Source organism: Neocloeon triangulifer, unplaced genomic scaffold (assembly GCF_031216515.1).
Source record: "Neocloeon triangulifer isolate White Clay Creek 2 clone unplaced genomic scaffold, ASM3121651v1 ptg000004l, whole genome shotgun sequence".
In the NCBI taxonomy this organism is placed as follows: Eukaryota; Metazoa; Arthropoda; class Insecta; order Ephemeroptera; family Baetidae; genus Neocloeon; species Neocloeon triangulifer.
This window is the reverse complement of record NW_026775547.1, coordinates 1,299,976-1,315,906: the sequence shown is the minus strand read 5'-3', so window position 1 is coordinate 1,315,906 and position 15,931 is coordinate 1,299,976. Positions and strand designations below refer to the sequence as shown.

General features: G+C 37.1%; 2 protein-coding genes across 2 annotated transcripts; both read left to right on the top strand.

The window, feature by feature from the left end:
- The first annotated feature begins 1 nt into the window (after position 1).
- On the top strand, positions 2-2,993 carry LOC132193613 (tRNA endonuclease ANKZF1-like). Its single transcript, XM_059614386.1, has 11 exons — positions 2-241; positions 298-492; positions 547-728; positions 782-896; positions 949-1,103; positions 1,157-1,379; positions 1,437-1,820; positions 1,874-2,075; positions 2,131-2,272; positions 2,335-2,541; positions 2,597-2,993. The coding sequence occupies exons 1-11, from the start codon at positions 91-93 to the stop codon at positions 2,768-2,770; spliced, it is 2,130 nt and encodes a 709-aa protein (XP_059470369.1). The 5' UTR covers positions 2-90; the 3' UTR covers positions 2,771-2,993.
- A 2,410-nt stretch (positions 2,994-5,403) lies between these two features.
- Positions 5,404-15,856, top strand: LOC132193592 (unconventional myosin ID). The gene is made up of 15 exons (XM_059614354.1): positions 5,404-5,575; positions 11,338-11,444; positions 11,541-11,736; positions 11,883-12,102; positions 12,156-12,371; positions 12,427-12,835; positions 12,892-13,061; positions 13,227-13,336; positions 13,397-13,694; positions 13,749-14,176; positions 14,325-14,490; positions 14,553-14,708; positions 14,767-14,907; positions 14,963-15,111; positions 15,166-15,856. Exons 1-15 carry the CDS (start codon positions 5,487-5,489, stop codon positions 15,362-15,364), a joined length of 3,054 nt encoding a protein of 1,017 aa, XP_059470337.1. The 5' UTR covers positions 5,404-5,486; the 3' UTR covers positions 15,365-15,856.
- Positions 15,857-15,931: the final 75 nt, after the last annotated feature.

The following is a 15,931-nucleotide window of genomic DNA, read 5'->3' as shown; positions in this document are numbered from 1 at the left end:
CCTGGTGAAGCAAAACATCATTGAGACGTGTGTTGGTAAATTTGTCGCAACTTTCATCCATCCGTCGTGGCAGACGTTCTAGTGATCACCATGGATGAATTGCGTTCGAATTTGAAACAACTGAAAAAGTATGAAGTGCACAACATTTTTGACAGCAAGGATTTCAACAAACTGGTGTCTGGAATTCGTTTGGCGGATTGTATGAAGGCAGAAGTTTCGTACGTAACGGAAAACGTTGAAAGTAATTTTTGAGATGCTTAATGTATATATAATTGATTGTTGACTTCCCATTTTTAGCCGAGGATTTGGTCATCGACGCAGGAATCGAGCTGAGCATTTCCGACTCGCTGACATGCTCGTACTGCAGCACTTCTTTCGAGAACAAAACCGAGCAACGGAACCACTACAAATTGGACTGGCATCGACATAATTTAAAACTCAGTCTCAAGGGTCTGAAAGGTTTAAAAGAAGAGGATTTTGACAAACTGAATGGTTGTGCTCTTTGCTTCTTAATATGTTTATTTTAATTTTACAAAAAATTTGCAGATGATGATGTGTCAAGCATTTCTGGCTCGGAATCGGAAACCTCCAGTGAAGACGAGGAGGCTAAAGTTGCTCTTGCCGCTGACATAGAATTGACTAAAACCATCAGGCATCCTAAAGTGTTTTTTGTAAATGAGGAGAACAAAATACTGTCTTTATACAGATGCATTCTTCATGGGAAAGAGGTCGCAAAAAAATTAGAAAAAAGTCCAGGAAATTAACTTTTTAAGCATTACAGAATCCCCCCAACACTAATGAGGAGCTTTTCAAGCTTGCTCAGAATTGCCAGAACAAATCAAAGTGGGCCATCATAATGTTGGGAGGAGGGCATTTTGCTGCAGCTATTTTTGAAGGTATAGTTATGAATAAATTACAATAAAATTTATAATTGTGATAAACATTTAGGGAAAAATGTGATGCACCACAAGACATTTCATAGCTACACAGTTCGAGCAAAGCAGGGAGGCTCTCAAGGCGCCCGTGACAGTAAAAGTGGCACTAGCCACCCTCGTTCTGCAGGAGCCAGTCTTCGAAGATACAACGAACAGTCTTTCCAGCAGGTACTTTTTATATTTTTTTTTCTGTATTTTCAATTGACCCAAATTAATTCCAGCACATCAATGACTTGCTAGAAGTTTGGAAAGAACCACTTTCAAAATGCGACTTTATTTTCTTGAGGGCCGTCAGTCACAACCGAACGCTAATTTTTACAGGGAAAAACTCGCTTCTGCAGAAAAACAATCCAAGGATCAGGAGCATCCCTTTCCCGACACGACGAGCCACTTTCAAAGAAGTGCAGAGAGTTCATGACTTGCTCAGCTCACTGGAGGTTTATGGTGAGGATTCAAAGTTAAAAAAAAAAAATTATGAAATTTTATTGCATTTTAATGTAGGGTCTGCTGAGGAATTCATGGAGAAATTCCCAACCTCTCCTAATAAGAAGCAGGAAAGGGAGTCTCCGCCAAAAGAATCCTCACCAGAAGCCAAACCAAAAAAGAAAATCGAGCGAGATAAATCAAGAGCCAGTCCTTGCAGACCTTTGCCTGAAGTTGTGGAGAAGCTGGCCGAGAGCTCTGAGGAGGGCAGTCTGATAGCAGAGGACGACGAATTGATTATGATGACCAGCGTTTTGGATGTTTCAAGGGATTTGCTGGAATATGACGATGATGTACCTGAAGAAGAAAAGCAGCGTGGTCGGCGCCAGAAGCGACGCCCCAAAAAGAAGAAAAAGAAAGAAAAAGAGAATTGCGAGGAAAAAGAACAGGAAGAAAATGCTGGTAATTATTTTAAGCTTGAGTTTTAACATTTTTCCTCATTAAAATTTGTGTAGAGTCTCTGAGCGATAAGGGTAGTGAGTGGAAGGCACTTTTGTTTTCTTCAAGACACGACACGAAAATGATGAGCCAGATTATAAATGACATGAAAAACATAGAGGAAGAAGAGAAAATTTTGATCATCCATAGTGCAATCGACGTCAGAGGCAACAACTTGCTCCACGAAGCATCAAATCTTGGGCTTGTTGATCGTGTTAGGTGCAAACTTGTGTAGAAATATTTAAACCAGAAATAATGTTTTTTTTTTTAACAGATTTCTACTTGAAAGTGGTTTGGATCCCAGCGTGTCAAACCGAGAAGGACGAGTTCCATTTCGAGTTGCCAAAGACACTGAAACAAGGAAGATTTTTAGACGATTCCAAGCAGAATTCCCAAATAAATATGATTATTCCAAGGTATTTTTATAAAAAAAAAAATATTTTATCCATTTATTATTAACAAAAATAATTGACTTCAGGCTGAAGTACCTGGGCCGTTGACTGATGAAATTGAAAAAATGGAAAACGAAGTTCAGGCCCAAAAGAAAAATGCAAAGCGGAATGCTAAGAAAGAGAAGCTGGTTGAGAAAAAGAAATTGGAGGCAGAGAAGAGGAAAGAAGATGAGGAGAGGAGAAAGGAGCAGGAGGAAAAGGACCGATTTTTGAAATTGAGTGAAAGAGAAAAGGTATAAATTTTGTTATCACATATTTGAAAATTAAAATATCAATTTAAAAATTTAGTGCGCCCTGGCTGCTGAACGACGACTGATGGCTGCGGGCGGTCAGGTCGTTGTTCGATGCTTTGTCTGCGCCTCCGACATGTCCGGAAAGGTCCCTTTCTGCTACCAGGCTTTCAAGTTTTGCTCAATGGAGTGCCTCAAGGCGCACAGGTTTCAATCAAAACCGTCAAGCTAGTTCATCAAAACGCAATAAAAGACTGTGTCTGCTGCTAAACTGAATACTTGTGACTGTTTGAAAGAATGAATGTTGGCCCGAACAAATCGGTAAGTCAACCGGCACTTTCCTTTGTGTTACCAAGTGGTCGGTGATGCACTAAATTTTAATTATTGGTGTGATGCAAAAGTAACTGACAAAAAAAAATTATAAAGAAATCAAAATACAAGGATAGGAAAATTTATACTGTGCCGTCTGTTTTTATTCAAATTATTTTCAATTTAGTTCCAATTTAGCTACTTTTCAAGTCAGCTTTTAATGAAAAATGAATAATTTTAATTGTCAACGCGCGATTATCATGTTCCAGTACGCCTAATAATCAGACATTCTTTAATTGTGACTCGATCATTGAGTCAGAATTATCAACATTCAAGTTTTATCAAGCAAAGCACTTCAATCAACCCGATTTATCACACAAAGGTGTACGTGGATCTTAACTTCACTAAAATTTTTATCACACATCCAGCGTTCAGTACTTTAAGTACCTGTATAAATTTAAAAAAAATTCTTTTGAAAAAGGCGTAGCTGAAAGAAGAATGAAAGGAAATGAAAATTTTCTCATGACGCCAGACGGTAAAATTTTGTCTTCTTATCTAAAATTCCAAGTTGGATTTTCGCACAGCTATTGTATCCCAACTTAGTAATTGTTTTATTTTTTTAACAGGCTGCAAAAGTAACCTTGTTAGCACTTTTTCCATATCAGTGCCTCATACAATAGAACTTTTTGAGCTCGTTTTCGGTGTCGTCAGTGATAGGGCTTGATTGCGTGATTTGTAATAGCCCTTGCTGATGGCAACGTGATTTTCCTCAGGCTAAAAGGAAGCGGTGCGCCCCGGTGTGTCACTGCGGTTTCCGAGTTCACGCAGCGCTCAATATTAAAATGCAGCTCTTCTGCTGCGCTACAAACTTTTTTTAAATCATAGAATTAAAAATATAAAAATTAAAATACTTGGACGACAAAAACAACTGACAATTTGGACCCTCGCGACGAAAAATGAAATATTATGTCAGCATTTATGACGACTTTCTCTACAAACAGAAGTCGCGTCGTTTTTCTTAATTAGCTGTGTTTAGAAAAACGCGTCGTCAGAATTAGAACACGCGTATTAGAGACCGCTGGTGGTCTCATGGAAGCCTGATACGTGGTAGTAGGCAAATGAGAGTCACCGCGAGAACTTGATGATGTCAGTGGATCCCCTTTTCCGAGCTACAAGTTTCAAAGTGCATATATTGAAGCAAATAAAAATTTCGTTTAAAAGGGTGATAAAAACCAATCAAATTTAATTTAAAATCAATCAAAATAAATAAAAATATCAGTTTTTTGCTTTAAATTTTTATTCTTTGCAATGTAATTAAATATTTTTTTAAAAAAATATTATTTTATATCACAATATTATTGTGATAATTTTCGCCTTTTTCAATTTGTGCACATATAAACACAAAATATACACACACACACACAAAAACAAGCACACTATTATTGAGAATATATTTTTTATTGGTTATTGAGTTTTACATTTTAAAAGTTTGTTTTCTATTTTTTTATTATATTAATCTGTACAAAAACCTGAGAAATTATTTTACTTTTATGGTGAATTATTGTTTGATTATCAGGACAATAAATAAATGAATAAAAGGAAAACTATTTGCTTTTTTGGACTTGTGAACAAAGATTCTTTTAATTATTTTTAATTTTGATTTTAGCAAATTGTTCAATTCGGAATAAATTTTTTTGAACGAAACTTATTCATACATAGATTTTGAAGCTTTCCCCCCTGAATTTTTATCATTTAACTCGTTATTATTTTACCATATTTTACAAAGTTTAATACTAAATATATTTATTGTAATGAAAGTGCCTTTTGAAAATCAGTTTATGTGATCAATTTTTGAGTAAAATATAAATAAGTAATTAATATCCATAAATTTATTTCCAAAAAAATTGGTTGCTTCAATAAGAACGATAAAAGTAAGCAACGATTACAATGATAATAGAATTTCAGAAAAATAACTCTTACCGTTGCAGGTGCGATATATTTTTGGAAAGACCTTTTTCTTTGGAAATTTTAAGCAATTTTCTATTTTAAGAAAAACTGTTAAACAGAGATTTTAAAAGGTGTTATTGTTGTCTAGAAAAATTAAAAAGTACGTAGTTTGAAATTACATTTTTTGCAATTTTTTCAGATTTTTTGTTCAGATCTAAACTGAAATTTAAAAAAAAAATCGCGCTTCTGAAAAGTTCTGTTTTCTTTAAACCCAAATAAAATTCCCGTTTGATCAAGTGAACTCTTTAAAAACTAGCTCTATAATTTTATTATCATGTCAAGACTTCTTTCTCTCTCAGGCTCGCGAATCGTGCCCTGAAAGAAAACAAACGAGCCCGAAATCGCCAACAACATCACGTCGCTCTGTAAACGGCGAACCTTACGTCACGACTCTTCATATATATACAAATTATAAAATATACGTTATGCTGGTGTATATCGCCGATGGAGAATGAAAAAAAAGCGTATACGGAATCGAGGCGGCGCTGTTGCCATCGAGAAGAAGTGGCGGTTCTGCATCTGGCGGGCGTTCGGCCGCGCGCGGCGATCGAGCAACCGACGACCAAGTCGCGACTCCCTCGCGAGGTGTTGTGCAGAAAGGATCGTTTGGCGCGGACGCTCCCGACAACACCATGGTGGGCCACGACGGGGTCGGCATCGGCGACTTCGTCCTGCTCGAAGTCATCGACAAGGACAACTTTATGCAGAACCTGCAGAAAAGGTTGGTTATCCATTCACCTTCGGGCACACCTGCTGTCATTTGTAACTACAGCAGGTGTTTTTTTTTTTTAATTTCTCTTTTGTTAGAAATCCGCTCGATTGACACAACGACCGTTTTACTCCAACTGATCTCAATTGCTCTTTTGAGCGATTAAAACAGGGTCGCCTGCACCTTTATAATAATTATTCCTTTTCTCGCTGCTCCTCGCTCAGGGTGTGGCGCGAGTTGAATTTATATATAAAGAAAGACGAGAAACGAATGAGCAGCCTTAGGAGACTTTTAGTCGTGCGAGACCCAAAAGGATAATGGAATGAAGGTGCCCGTTAAAAAAAACCACACACTCTCGCAGCCAACAACCTGACATGCGTTGAATACCTGATGAGCGCTTATTATATAGACGGTGCCCTTTTAACATTCAAAGCGTTCGCATAAAAGTCGCCCACGAAAGGAAGAACCGCTAAATTTTAAACTTTATAATTTAGAAAATAAATAATACAATGTTCATTTAGTTAAACAAACATAGGACAATTATTTTGTAAATTTCTATTGAAAAAAGAAACTAATTTTTAGGTGTCAGTTGTAAACCTTTTCTTCTTTTTTCAAATTTCAAATTTTTTCATCAGTAAATAGCAATAATATATTTGTCTACATTGAAAGAAAATTAAATTTATTCTGTGGTGAATTGTATTTTTACGGAATTTTTTAATTTTAAATTTTTATTTTCTTTATTCAACGTATTAAGGACTCCTTATTGACATAGTCAAATCAAGTCTTTTCAACAATGGTGATTAAAATTTCGAACAATCGCAAAAATCTTATTATTTTGTTGTAAGGACTTGATTTGACTATATCAATAAGAAGTCCTTAAATTTTTAAACAGGAAAATATTTTTTATTATTGAATTGACTGTCAAACCACACAATGATGTCAGCGGCTCACAATCTTTTAACATAAGCACAAGCCCCATTTTATATAATGATCAGCTAATTCCTCTTTAAATTTTATAATTATTTAGTGTACATCATTTGAGGGAAAAATAAACTCGAGTGAAGTTATTTGTGTTGGTTGTGGCTTCCTTTTTAAGAATTGTGCGAGTTGTTCTGACAACAAACTTGAACAGTCAGCATCCTTTGAATATTTTATAAAAAAATATGCAATATTGAAGTTTTTCTGTGATTCATTGCAATTTATCATCCATTGAACTTCCCCATTCTTCATTTAGATCTAACGTAATTAATTTCTTTTCCTGCTAAATAATTGAATTTTTATCCAATTGTTATTAAATCATTTTTTACCTTTGATAAGAAAAAAATCAAATCTTCATGAAGAAAATTTATATAATTTAGAGCTTTAATTCCTTCCCTTAGCTGGATATTTAAATAAATTTCGAATTTGAATGCGGAACTGTCACGCACCAGTCGTGGCCAAATCGACAACCACACTTGACTTATTTCGTTGACAAATTCCGCCTTTTGTCGTACACATGCATCTCGTCTCTTGGCTCATTTCCGTCAACTTAGTGCGCGCTCACGACCCGGCAAATTAGCCCATTTGCGAAACTCTCTTCCACGTTACCTCACAGAACCTTTTGTATCTCTCAATTATATTGTTGTCTGCAGACAAACGGGTTGACGAACGCGCGATTCCCATCCAATATATAATCCAGGCCCGGGTGGAAAAGAAGCCGCACAAAAGTCCTCATCCTCTTAAAAAATAAAAACGCCAAACCTTTTTTCGACAACTGTCGTCAAAGGTTAAATTCACGACGCAGATAGTGCGATGATTCATCTCTTGAGAAAGAGAGACGCTCTTTTGCTTTTTTTACCATCCGGGGATGGAGCAGTTTTAATTATTTTTTTTCGACAAACAAAAGACCGAAGATTCCCACAGTTAATTGTTTTGGGCTTGGCATAGTTTTCGCATATTAAAAGCTGCGCACATCTTTCTTTCTCACAAAGATAAAAACAAATAATAAGGACCGTGAACTAAATTTTCATAAACTGCTGCTTCCTTTTGACTTGGAGTTGCGGCTTTTGAAATGTGCTGAGGTGAGCCGAACAAACCGTCGGGTTTGTTAGTCGCGCCTCCAGCTTGTTATATTAAATTTCTTTACACAAGGCAAATAATGTTGAACGTTGTAAAAAGCTTTGCTCGAATTATATACAACAAGAAGAAAACTAGTTGATATCATTATTTCCTTGGAAAAATTTGCATACCAAATCCTGTTTATTTATAAATTTAATAAGAATCTAAATTTAAAACAAAATCAGCTAACAAGCATGCAGGGTACGCTTTCTTTTGAATATCAATTTTTATGGAAATAGAAGTTTATTTTATAAATTGTATCACAATTCGAATCTTCTGTTGTTGTTTTTTATTTTGTTTCTTATTTTGTATTGAATTTAAAAAAATAAAGACAATTTTTACAGGTAAAGTTTTAAGCCTGATATATAAATTAATTGTAAAAAATCTCTCAAAGTCTGCGAGTATGAAAACTTTCAAACTCTCAACTGCCAAAATTTTTTAAACAGAAGCAATGAAAGTTATAAAAAAAACTCGTCGCCGAACCCACAAATCTTTTCGCGCCGGCAAAGCGATCTTCCTGTTGATCGCATCTCAGGTTTGTCTCAGGTGTTCTCTCAGGGTCAGGTGAGTCATCGTCGCGATCCATAATTTTATTGCCAAGGAGCAACTATAAAGACTTCTCTTTTTATTAAAAATTATAATTTGGGCTCGGAAGTATGAAAAAAGCCTCGAGCGAGTGAGAAAATCGTTCGAAAAGCGGCGCTGCTTTCTCTGTCTGACTAATAATCAAATAAATAGGTCCGTTGTGTTTATTTATTAAGAGAGAATGAATGAACGAGAGTTTATTTGGCGTTTGTATGCGTATTACGGTCTCTTTCTCTCCGCTCCAACTAACAATACAACATTGGTATATAATCGCCGGTGTCCTACTTGCGCTTTTTTTTCGCGGTGTGACTCACGAAATGAAAATCCGAACTCGCCAACCGACGCTCGCGGTCGCAGCTCCAACCGATTAGCGACGAGAGATAAGATTGTATTTTCCAGAGAGGTGCTCCTTCCTCTCTTTTGTTGCCGCAACTTCTCACTCCTGCTTTTGGATTCACTCTTCAGTCGGCTGATGATAAAAAAATTTTAGAATCGCGTTTGCCGACACACTGCGGCACCTCTTTTGCCTGCTGGGCTTATCTTCATGCTTTGCATACCTTTTGTAGGTGGCAAAGTATAAATTAAGTTTTTTTTCTTGTTTACTTAAAAGGCTATAATTGTTATCTTAAACCACTGACGCTGTGGGAAAAAGCAAATAGTATCTTTCAAACGCATAATATTGACCAACTGCTGGACAGTCAAAATTAATAAAAAAAAATATAAATTTCAGATTTTCAACATTAAGACTTATTGTCTTATCTATAAATCAACTTTTTATCACACTTTTTCAGTGAAATTTAATTGTAATTTTAAATTTCGGTAGATTTTAAAAGATAGCTCGTAAATTTCAGTTCTCCTCTGCTCTGATTGACATTTTTCTTTCCAAGCTCACGACCAGTGAAGATGGATTTGATTGAGTTAATTCGTTGAATTCTATCTGCTCGAGATAAATCATAAAAGAGCAATTTAGTCGGATGATGTGTTTTTTTTTTTATAATCTAGCGAGAGTGCCGAAAAGAAAAGTGCTCGGCTCAGCACTCGCCTGGCTCTTGTCTTACAAAGAGTGATGCGTGCTGGCTCTATTAATTTTTTACCCGCGGGCTTCTTGGAAAGCACTCGAGGATCACAATTAGCGGCCAGACGACGTAATGACGAGAGAGGCCAATAAACTGTGATTGATAAATGCTATAGAAAGTCGATAAATATACAAAAATATTATAAGGCAAGGAACATACAATTTGAATTTAAATTATATTGTGCAAGCAGTGCAATTTTCAATTCAAAAGACAATTTTTTTTTCAGATACCTACGCTATTTAGTGATAAGAAAAATATCACTTTCAAATATTGCATTTTTATTGGAAATTAAATTAATGTATAAAAATAACCCAATCATGTTTCTTATATGGTTAAAGTTAAGGTTATAAACGACCTAAATCACCTGTTTGATAAAAAAAAATCACCCATTTTTTTATCTAATTAAGAAAATAAAATACTATTTTCACTCAAAACAACCTATTTCAAATATAAATTTTCTCCTAAAATCACCTACCTATTTTCAGAAAAATGTCCAATTAAAAAAAATTACCTAAAGACACTAAATTTTGATAATGATCGTCTATTTGTCACCAATTTCACCAACGGATTATCTATTTTTGACAAGCGAAACGGACGCCAACATATGTGGCAATTAAGATAATTTTTTTCCGTCTGTCTTGCAATAATTTAGCTAAATGTATATTATAGAGATTGCCATCTGTGTGGAGTCGAGAATTAGGCAAAAAGGTGGGCGCACACTTACCCAAGCATATCATTAAACGATAAGAGCTCTGCTCAAGGTCCAAAACTCACTCAAGTCGAAATAATTATATTGATAATCAACCTCATATTCTAATTTCTTACTTTTTACCGATAAATCATTTTTTTTCTTTGTCACTTTTCGTTTTTTTTTTTATTTTAATTTTTATTTCACTTTCGGTGAAAGGCGGTGCACCGTGAATGAAGAAACAATCACGAATCAGGAAGCACCGGCAATCGCTGCACTGATTTTCACGCCTCTCAGGCCTGTAATCATCATTAGCGTTGGTCTGGAAATAAAAAAAGAATGAAAAAACACGCTTTTTCTCTCTTCTTCGGTGACCAACCACAGCTTACAAGTAGACTTTCGATATCGGATTTATACCGATTCACGCGAGATAACATTTTTGCACGAAAGACTGCTACTTTAGCACTTTTGTCCGATAACTTTTGTGCGGCTTCACATGTTGTGGGCTAATTTATAGAGCTGCCTTTTTATCTCGTGCGGCTTATTGGGCACGTGAATGATAATTATAAAGGGGGTTGATTTTCTCTGCACTTTCAGAACATTCACATTTCGATTAGGAATTTCTCGGAATTTAAGATAAAATTGAGAGCTCTTAAATTGTATTTTGAGTGTACTTGAATGGACGGTGTCAAGGAAGACGCCTAATTTTGTAAATTTGCTGCTGGAGAGCCGCGCACACATGAGACGGCGCGATGAAAAATTGGTTTATGTTGTGGCGGCGCTCGAAGTGAAGCGCATAGATATTTTTAGACCATACCCCTTTTCCTAAAACCGCAATGTGTATTTACTCTAAAATAGATACAGCGAGCAGATATTGAACTCTTGGAACACCAAGCTTGGAAAAATATACCACAAAATATAACTAATTTTTTAGAAAAAATTAGCCGGTTTTTGGATTCTACACATTCCAAAGGAAAATGAGCTTGACTCGTCACACCGATCTTCTCACGCACCTTCAGCTTTTACTTTCCAATATTACTCAATAAAATAAACAGTGAATCATCTTTATTCTCCTTTGGCTCTCTGCAATAAAATCAAGTCTCCTGAGCTCTCGGCCTCGCATTTCTGCTCCTTTGCTCATTGAAATTCTTTTCAAATTGCGTATGCCATGAACGACTCGCGCTAAGCATTAAAAATAAAGAGACTAATTGTCAGCGTGCGCCTTCAACTTTTCCACACACAAAAATGACATCACCGTGTCGCACACCCATATACATATATTAAGGCTCGCAATATTACTCACGCGCCCGACTTGTTTTATGTTGCAGGTTCTCTGGCGGTTCAATCTACACGTACATCGGCGAGGTTTGCGTCTCGGTCAACCCGTACCGGACAGTCAACATTTACGACAATGAAGAAATCAACAAATACAAAGGTTTGAACGGAAAAAAAATTGAATTTGATATTTTTGATAAGTTTTAAATTAATCTTATTCAATAAACTAAATATTTCCTCTTTTTAACTTTTCTAGGTCGGGAAATTTTTGAAAACCCGCCGCACATATTTGCGATTGCCGATTCGGCCCACAAGGTGATGAAGCAACAAGGCCGAGACACTTGCATCGTCATCAGCGGCGAGTCGGGAAGTGGAAAAACCGAGGCTTCCAAAATTATAATGAAATACATCGCCGCAGTGACCAACGCTGGTGGCCAACAAGAAATTGAAAGGCAAGAATAATTAAATTTCTTAACTTAAAAAAAAATGTTTTTCACCTCTGGTGTACGCAGAGATTTAATTTGTTGAACTTTCGAGTTATCGGATGCATATTATAATTATCTCTCATTACTTATGCAAATGTGTACTTTGGCCACAGGGTAAAAAATGTGCTGCTGCAGTCCAACACGGTACTGGAGACGTTTGGCAACGCCAAGACCAACAGAAACGACAACTCGTCTCGCTTCGGAAAGTACATGGACATCAACTTTGACTTTAAGGGCGACCCTGTGGGCGGAAATATAAGCAATTACCTACTTGAGAAGTCAAGGGTCATTTATCAGCAGTCGGGAGAGCGAAACTTCCACTCTTTCTATCAAGTACGAATTTATTTATTTAATTTTGGATAAAATTCTAATAAAAATATTTGCAGCTTCTCTTCGGTGCTTCTGATTCAGAGCTGAGCAAATTGCGCTTAAAAAAAGATGCTGAAAAGTATTTTTATGTTAACCAAGGAAAAGCGGCCACAGTCCGGTCCATCAGTGACAGGACTGACTACAAAGCAACCCAGTCGGCGTTCAGAATTTTGACCTTTTCCGACCAGGAAATCGACACAATTTGGCGCATCGTTGCAGCAATTTTGCACCTGGTTAGTATTTTATTAACTGTGAATTTAAAAAATCTAAAATTTTATTTATTTCCAGGGAAACATCAAGTTTAGACCTGACAATGAAAGTGTCAAACTGGACGACCCATTATTGCTGGAAACGATTTCCAACCTCTTGTCCGTTACCAAGCAGGAACTCCAAAAGGCGCTCTGCGAGAGGGTCATCGCGGCCAGGGGCGAAATTATGTCCAAGACACACAACGCCGCCGAGGCCAATTATGGAAGAGATGCGTTCGCCAAGGCTGTTTATGACAGACTCTTCTCCTGGATCGTGCAGAGGGTCAACCGCGCCATCAACCTGAAGAACCAGGACGCTAGAACGCTCGGCTACAAAACCACCGTCATTGGCGTCCTCGACATTTACGGGTTCGAGATTTTTGACACCAACAGCTTTGAGCAGTTTTGCATCAACTATTGCAACGAAAAGCTCCAGCAGCTCTTTATTGGTTAGTTCAGTTTTTATTTATTTATTATTTTATATTTAAAAATAATATATTTGCAGAGCTGGTTTTGAAGCAAGAGCAAGAAGAGTACAAAAGGGAAGGCATTGAGTGGCAGAACATTGACTATTTTAACAACCAAGTGATTTGCGATTTGGTCGAGCAGCCTCATAGAGGCATTATCGCCATCCTAGACGAGGCGTGCCTGAATGTTGGCAAAGTCACTGACGAGGTATGGCGTTATTTTATATTCCAGGAAAAGGAAATGAAAATCCTGATAAGCGTGCTAAAAAGTTAAACCCAAACCACTATCTGTCTTCCACTTTATAATTAAAAAATTCTTTGAAACGTGAAAGTAAAATATAAAATGAAATTTTTTTAATCACTTTCATTTTAGATACTTGTTGAAGCCATGGACCAAAAGTTGGCCTCACACAACCATTACACCAGTAGGCAACTTAAACCCATGGAAAAAAGCTTAAAACACAAAGAGGACTTTAGAATCAGGTGATCATCAATAATAACTAATTAATAGTAGCATATTTATTTTAAATTTAAATCATGCAGCCACTACGCTGGCGAGGTCACTTACAACATCGCAGGCTTCCTGGACAAAAATAGGGACGCTCTTTTCCAAGACTTCAAACGTCTCCTCTTCAACTCGAGCAACGCCACAGTGAAAGAAATGTGGCCCGAAGGCGCCATGGACATCAGCAAGACCACCAAGAGGCCACTCACAGCGGGCACCCTTTTCAAGAACTCGATGATCGCCCTGGTGAAGAATTTGACTTCCAAAGAGCCTTACTACGTTCGGTGCATCAAACCCAACGAGAACAAGTCCCCAGTCCAGTTCGACTTTGAACAGGTTTGAGATTTTTAACTAATTTAATTGTTTTTTAAGCAATCATTATTTCTATAGGTGCTGCATCAGGTCAACTATCTGGGCTTGATAGAGAATGTGCGCGTCCGACGTGCCGGATTTGCATATCGTCAGAGGTACGACCTCTTCCTGCGCCGCTACAAAATGATCAGCCAGTACACCTGGCCCAACTTCCGAGGAGGCTCTGACAAAGAGGGCGTCAGGGTGTTGATGAAGGAGCAGGGCTTCAGTGACGACGTCAAGTACGGCAACACCAAAATCTTCATCCGCTCCCCGAGAACTTTGTTCTCCCTGGAGCAGAAGAGAAGTCGGATGATCCCAGGCATCGTCATCCTGCTCCAGAAACAGTGGCGAGGCGCAATTTGCCGGCTGAGGTACAGGAAAATGAAATCGGCGCTGATCATCATCAGATACTACAGAAAGTACAAGATGCGCTCCTACTTCCAGGCTCTTCAAGCAGTTTTCTTGTAAGTGTTAATTTTTGGTATAGTTAAAATCGCAGTTAAAATTTGTTTAAATTCAAAAGCATTGACACGGAGGATAATTACTGGTATCAGATTTAAAATTAAATTTTATCTTTTGGGTCAAATTATTAAATTTAATTCAATTTTGCAGGAACGTGGCAAAGAAAAGGGATTACGGCAAATCTGTTCGGTGGCCAAATCCGCCACTGGTGCTCAGGTCGGGAGTTAAAAACCTGAGGACTATTCATGAAAGGTGGAGAGCGTGGATGGTTCTGAAACGGATTCCCAGAGACGATTGGCAACAAGGAAGGCTCAAAGTAAATATTACATTTGTATCCCTCTTATATGTAAATTTTACTAATTTTTTTTTTAATAAAAGGTCAAAGCCTACGACAATTTGTACAAAAAGAGGCCCCAGTATGGACTTGGAAGAAGGTGGGAGGGCAACTATTTGGCTCTCAACAATGAAAACTCGGATTCGGTCGCTTTCAACCATACAATCAAGAACATAAAAAACAAAGAAAAATTTAAAGAGGTGAAGATTATAATTTGAATTCCAAAGACATGTCAAGTTATAATTATAATTGTTGCAGGTCATGTTTTCCTCATTTATCAAGAAAACCAACAGATACAACAAGAGTGCCGACCGTGCCTTGCTGGTTACCGACACAGGTATCTACAAACTTGACGCTAAAAAGCTCAACCTGATGAAGAAGGTGCTCTCGTTCAAGGAGGTAAAAAGCGAAAATTGATTCAAATTTTGATAAATTCACAATAAACCTGCTTTAGGTGACTGGAATGAGTTGTAGCCCAGGTAGTGACCAGCTTGTTGCGATCCATTCAAGCACGGGCAATGACCTGGTTGTTGCTCTTGAGCCAAAGGACGGAATGGACCGAGTCGGAGAGCTTATTGGCGTCGTCTGTTTGAGATTCCAACAGTAAAATTTAAATAAATTTGTATAATAACAATTTTATTAAAAATTGTAATTTAGGGTGAGCGGCCAAGACCTGCCCGTGACTGTGAATTTGAACTTCACATGCAAACTGGGAAATAAGAGCCGCAGTGTGAAGATCGAGCAGTCGAACGAAGCCCCGAGCGCCATGTTCAAGAAGGATGGCCAGAACGTGTTGTACCTGCTGCCGTTGCAAAATTCCACCAACCTGATCAACACCAAGCAGGGAATGCAATAATTTTAAACCAACAGACATCGTATTGTGCCAAGATTGGAGTAAACACCAGTATTCTTAAGAAAAGTAACAAACCCTGTGCAATTTATTATATATGCATTGATTTTTGATGTGCCAGTTTTGCAAAAGAAAGAGCTGGGCTTTTTCAGTTAACCATTATTTGATTCAAGTTACTTGATTTTGATTTTTGACAAAGTCACAAAAGTAGAAATCACATTTTTTTTCTTACCACTTGGTTAGTGTTTCGTTAGATAAGAGTGACTTTTGAAAAACTGTGATAAGTTATCATTCGATGTGTCATGTTGATTTTTACGCCTGTTAAGGGGAATGTGCATTTAATTCCTTTGGTAATACTTTAGGACCTACGCACATTTTCTTTTGCAAGAGAGGGAGAAAAAGCCTTTAAACCGGAAAAATTTCTTTTTGTGTAATCTAACATGTATTTATTTCCTCATTCTTTTTACCAATAAAATATAACTAGATTTTTAAATAATTTACTCTGTGATTTTATTTGGTTGCTATGGTTTTGTTTGTATCCTGAATCTATTGAGTTTTGACATAAATTTTGAG